Source organism: Mus caroli, chromosome 9 (genome assembly GCF_900094665.2).
Source record: "Mus caroli chromosome 9, CAROLI_EIJ_v1.1, whole genome shotgun sequence".
Taxonomy (NCBI): domain Eukaryota; kingdom Metazoa; phylum Chordata; class Mammalia; order Rodentia; family Muridae; genus Mus; species Mus caroli.
This window is the reverse complement of record NC_034578.1, coordinates 84,206,761-84,212,871: the sequence shown is the minus strand read 5'-3', so window position 1 is coordinate 84,212,871 and position 6,111 is coordinate 84,206,761. Positions and strand designations below refer to the sequence as shown.

Here is a 6,111-nt window from a genome sequence, read left to right as displayed (position 1 = left end):
TGGGCCTAGCCCAGAGACTGTGCCTGCCCACATAGTGTAATTCATAATGAAGGCATGGAGACAGGAAAGGAAAACTGGCCTGGGGCCTAGGGAGCTCTGAGGACCTCAAAGTCTGTAGGTTTTGTAGAACTTATGTTTTAAAAAACAATCTGTTGAGGTTTAGAAATGTCATGCATTACCCAAAATATACAACAGGAATGCTCCTTCATGGAAGTCAGGAAGCAGATCTCATGGCAGTCGGCTGCACTCCTACCCCTGGTGTTGCTCAGAAAACAAAACAAACAAACAAACAACAACAAACTCTGCAAGGGTATAAACTTTACCAAAGATTAAAGCTTAGATTTTGATATGTTTTAAACTTGGAATTAGTGGACATATTCTAGTCATAAGGAAACGAGCAAACGACATTCCTCATCTACTGAAAAGTTGTTTAGCAGCTGGACAGTGATGGCACAGGCCTTTAACCCAGAACTCGGGAGGCAAAAATCAGACAGATTGAGGCCAGCTTGTTCTACAGAATAATTTCCAGTACAGCCAGGACTACACAGAGAAACCTTGTCTGAAAAAAAAACGAAAGAAGAAAAAAAAAGTTTACTAGACTATGCTAATGGTTAGGCTCTTTGAATACAATTTCATTTCTGTGTTCTTTTATCCTGATTTACAGCAATGCACACACCTACTTAAAGCAGAAAGTATTTTGGGAAAAAATATGAGTACACATCTCTGGTGCAGGCAGCACATTGTTTACTTCTGTGTTTTGTGGGTTTTCTCATTTAAACATTTTTTTCTGGTCAAAGATATTAGTAGTTCACTCAAATTATCTCCTCTTAGTTCTAGGAAGAGGCAGCGAATTGCTGCCTATGTCTTCTCAGGTATGATGAGGACCACTACCCCCCTTTGCAGTTTCTTGTATTCACTCTGCCTCTCTCAGAGGCATGTGTTGTTGGCAAGGTCTTCAGATCTAATTCCTTCCTGAATGTCCTCCACTGACATACAGAAAATCTTAGAGAAAAAAACAAAAACAGAACCCCCCGACTGTAGTATTGGCTATCCCAAGAGTAAAGGCCTGATCTTCTGACAGCAGACACGTTCTCTGCATACAGGGTTGTTTGTGTTTGAGCTGACCAAAGGCTCTGAAGTTGGCTGATTAAACTGCCTGCATCCGGAACAACATGAAGCACATCAAACACCATGCTTCCCGTGACTTTCGTTTCAGCATTTTCTTTCTAGATTCATAATAACCAAGACTTTGATTTAAAAGCTTAGAGTTCAGAAAGTTTACGTACTTGTCAGCTAAAGTTATTTATGAATATAGAGCCCAAGTGACAAATTTAAAAAATCTGCTGTTTATGAAAGTATTAAAACATAAGTCAAATGTGCCCCCATGCACACACAGACACACAGACACACACACACACACACACACACACACACACCTGTGATCCCATCGTCAGAGGTGATCACTGTTCCTATCTCTGTATGAGCCTCCATACTCTGTTTTAATAAGCCATAAAACATATCTAAACAATTAGGTACTGTTTTATCATTGTAAGATTTAAAAACCAGCATTTTATTGTATGATTGAAATTTGCCTAAACAGCATTAGCAATAGCTTTGTGACATCACAGTTCAAGATGTAGCTGTTCCTTGGTGACTAACCTAATGTTGGGCATGTAGGTGGCTTATAGTTCTTCCACTGTTACAGATTATGTGATGTCCATCTCTGTAGATGAGATGCTTTTCTGAATCTGGAGCAATTCCTTAGGAAATATCTGAGTGGGATCTTGATGCCCACATGACAGACTCAGGGCAGGGCAGGGCAAGTTTTCTAGGTACCATACTGAGATTTGAATAGGGTCTTTGGCACTATACTGTTCTGACAAATTACAGATTTTGTAGGACAAACACAGGAGACAGCAGAATGTCCTCAGTGGGTGTGCGCAGTCACCTAAAAAAGAGCAATTCCCTTGGAGTTTGAAAATCTCGCATGTATTTTTTAGAAGATGAATTTGGTGCAAAGTAAACGGCCATTGCAAGCTCCTTTTTAGTTTCATTGGTATTGACTCTGGTTTTATTCAATTCATTATAAATAAAATCTTTATGAATATATTATTGTATTTTAAGCAATAGCAACTTATGGTTTATTTCATGTGGCTGTACTGANGATTTTATTAAAGTGATTTGCATTTTTATATAAATACTACAGATGTCTTCCTAGACCATCCATGCAGCTTTGCTGTATTTTGTTAAATTAACGTCAGAAATTATCTTCAGAAATGTGACTCTCCTGCAAAAAGTTATTTTCCANGTTACATATTTGTTCTTACAGTCAAATTGCAATAGAGTGGTTCCTATTTAACGTGGCTTTCCTCCCTTGATCTAGATCATTCTTCATTCTATGCACAAATACCAACCACGTGTGCATGTCATCCGTAAAGATTGCGGAGATGATCTGTCCCCCATCAAGCCTGTTCCATCAGGAGAGGGAGTGAAGGCATTCTCCTTTCCAGAAACNGTCTTCACAACTGTCACTGCCTATCAGAATCAGCAGGTACTGTTTTCAGTGGCTCCTTAGGTGGAGAGAGAAAGCCAGCTCTCTTTATGGTTATATCCAAAGGCTAGGAATTACCATAAAGCATTTGCTCTACATGGCACTTATAGCATGCATGTGTGTACACAGCGACATCTTCAAGACCACAAATCCCCAAGCGGAGCTACTGTAGTGGTGTCCTGAGCGCTTCCCCTGCAATTGGCAGTGCATTTTTACTTTCTGTCTTGAGATACTGAGTCATAATGTTATCACTAAAATTAGAAGGCATGTTGGTTACCTAGAAAAAGACATGTAAGGTGTGAATGGGTCGTTGTATCTTAGCACATGAGTACTGGCTTTAAAACTACAGCCCATGAATTATAAGAAGTATTTCAGAAGGATATATCCCATATATTTTTGGATTTTTTAAAAAGGGCTTTTTCTTTTAACTATGATTTAAACAATTTTGCAGGGCACTGATGTGCATTAGAGTCTACAAGATCAGCAATGTTTAAATGATGCTTTTATAATGGTTTAAACAGTTTGAGAAATGAAATGCTTCACTTCTATATAGGCCATGGTTGTGTTTTTTTAAGGTTGTTTTATATTGAGTCAAGAGACTGAGAGTCAAGCCCCCTTAGTGGTTGTCCAACNCAGAGTGATCAGTTCTGAAACCATAGGCACAAAAACAACAAAAATGGATGCAGAAGCTTACATTTATATATATTTGTACATATACATTTGTATAAGCATGTTCGTGTGTGTGTGTGTGCGCGCACACACATATAACAGTATTGAAAGAAAAGGAGATTATCAACTTGAGAATGGACATGGGTGGAGCTGGAAGGAAAACATGGAGGGAGAAAATGATGTAATTCTATTTCAATTTAAAACACAAAGATGGCCAAAAAGAAAAAAAAAATCAATAGAGAAGGAGAATTTATTGGAGGCAAAATGTTTAATCCATTCCATTTCAGCCAGTTTTGTAATAACTGGCTCTGTAGTATCAGCTGATGTGGTCTGTGTTAGATTCTCCTCCAAAATGTTTCATTCATTCATTCATTCATTCATTCATTCATTCATTCATTTATCAGCCAGCCATACTGTTTTCGGTTATCTCTTAACCCCTGTACACATCTCAGCGGCAATATTGCTCTTTTGTCTGTTTTATTGTTGCTGTTTCATAGAAAATGTGGGCCCCTCCCGTGTGGTCTTCCTTAGGACAGCGACTCAACACTCTTGCTCAACATTTCTGACTTCTAGCTGAATGGGGCCCAGGCTTTCTGGTTCCCATTGTTACTCTTGTGTGTGTGTGTGTGTGTGTGTGTGTGTGTATACATGTACACACATATATATATACATATATATATATATATAGGAAGAAATATGCAAGTAGCAACCTTTTGAAGATCTAGAGACATTTAGGATTATTAAAATANATTAAGGACAGAAAATGTTTCTTCTCCTTGGGAAAAATTAGTGCATGAGGAGAAACCAGCATATGTTATAACAAACCCCAATCCATCCTTTCCCCCTGTCTCTCTGTTACATATGCAGAGTGATCTGTGCCCTCTGACTTCCTCCCACACTCTGTGCTACCCGGAGAGCAAGGCAATGGACCCTCCATCCCTAGAACTATTAGAAGATAATCAGGGCTAAGCCACATCTTAGAGTGGAGGGGAACAACTTTAGCTTGAGAGGATGGTCCAATAGGACAAATCAGCAGGGGGGTAGTCAGTTTCCTTCTTCAGGAATACTCAAACCAAACCAAACCTTTATTCTTGTTCTTAGAAGGAAAATGAGTGAACTTTGTCTTTTGCAGCCAACCTTCTAGGTGACTTCTGAAATCTTTCAACCTTCACTATCAGCATATTAAAACACACAAGGAATACAACAGAACCCTCTGTCTGTTCATTTTTTGTTTTTGTTTTTTGTAGTTCTACAGTTACCTTAACTTTGAAATAATGTTCTTATTTAAGATTATATTGCTTATATAAGATTTGATGTGATTTCTTTTCTATATTGCAGATTACTCGCCTTAAGATAGACAGGAATCCATTTGCCAAAGGTTTCCGAGACTCTGGAAGGAACAGGTAATTCCTAGTGAAATCTTCTGGTTGTTCTAGTAAATATATTTGAGTTTAAATGTGATTTTTTGATCACAAGCATAAGGGTTAACTTAACAAGCATAACTTGGAATCACTTCTGATGACAGTTTAAATTGATAAACATTACTGTGTCTTGGAGGTAGCTTAGGTACAGGGTGGAGTCCTGTGGCAACTCTAAGATGAACTTTATGCATGTGGTGAGAGTGAAGATATAAGCTCTTGGCATGTAGATTGCATGTTATTTTGGAGGGGCCATGGGGAAGTCTGTCCTTATGGCCCATGGGCTACCATATTCCAGGAAATTGTCCTTCCTGCCTCTGCTTTTGGTTTTGAACGTTCTTAGTGATAACACACTCTATTGATTCTCTCTGGAGCATATGCTAGAGTCTCTTGTTAACTCAGATTTCCAACTGGAATATGAAACCATTTCATATTGCCAAGAAACCCAGCTCTTCAGTTTCCAAATTTGTCTTGGCTCTACTGACAGTCACACAGTCATTTATTTTTTTTTCTGTGAAGTATTTTACAGTGTTTGCAGTAAATGAGATAGCTAAAATAATTAATTCCACCCTAGTCCTTTTATCAAGGAAAAGATCATCCAGCCTGTTTGCTGTAAATTTCTAAATTTATTGACAATGATTCTATTCTAGTACAGTTCAGTGTTATATTAAAAAGAAAACTGTTTGTAATACATGATGAGAATAGAAAAACATTCTCCCAATGCTCTTTTGGGTAAGGCTTTGCTACGAATGTTTTTTAAAACATCTTATAACAAGCAGCCTTTGAACTACTTTATCATGCCACTCCCCAAATTATTCTGATAAATTATGAAACTGGTACTAACTAGGCTTGTCTACATGAAGTGAAAATAGTCAATTATCAAGAAANGATTTCACTTGAANTTTTAGAAAGATAAGCAATCAGGTAATAGTGTAGATTTCTAGTGTTTCCAGGTGATTAAATGGTCAAGATAGGTGACAGACAGGTCCTCATATGTGCTGAGTTGCTAAAGATACTTGGTGCCATCCTCCTTTACAGTGGCATCACCCTAAACAACACACAGTTTAAGTACCAAAACCAGTGAAGACCCAATGATATTAGAGTGGCCTTCCAGTTAGTGTAGGGCGATCAACAGGACTGGCCAGTAGAAGAGCTTCTTCTGAAGTGTTTCACTCCATGGGGAGGTTTGCAGGTGCTAGCTCATTTCTCTCCTGCATTGAAATTGCTTTATGTTTTGTGGCGAAAAGTGGTGATTGCTTTGTTATGATCCTGGTTACTTTGCTTGGCAGGGACATTGTTGAAAACTGAATGAAAAATCATAGTTTAGTATCCTTCAAATGATGGGTGCTGAGGCCAAAGGCAACCTATGAGGTGACTTTTTCTGTCTTGGCGAATGCTTGGTTGAACCCTTCTTGTGACTCAGGTTATATTAGAACAACATTTTAGAGTCTTGCTTTGGCTTCATTTTTTTTT

General features: G+C 38.3%; 1 protein-coding gene across 1 annotated transcript in view; it reads left to right on the top strand.

Moving 5' to 3' along the window:
* Tbx18 (T-box transcription factor 18) overlaps positions 1 to 6,111 on the top strand; it is a 25,383-nt gene that overhangs the window by 12,290 nt on the left and 6,982 nt on the right. Inside the window, exons 5-6 of the mRNA XM_021173213.2 lie at positions 2,384 to 2,551; positions 4,559 to 4,623. Of these exons, the coding sequence (XP_021028872.1) occupies positions 2,384 to 2,551; positions 4,559 to 4,623 (233 nt within the window). The remainder of the gene's footprint in view (positions 1 to 2,383; positions 2,552 to 4,558; positions 4,624 to 6,111) is intronic.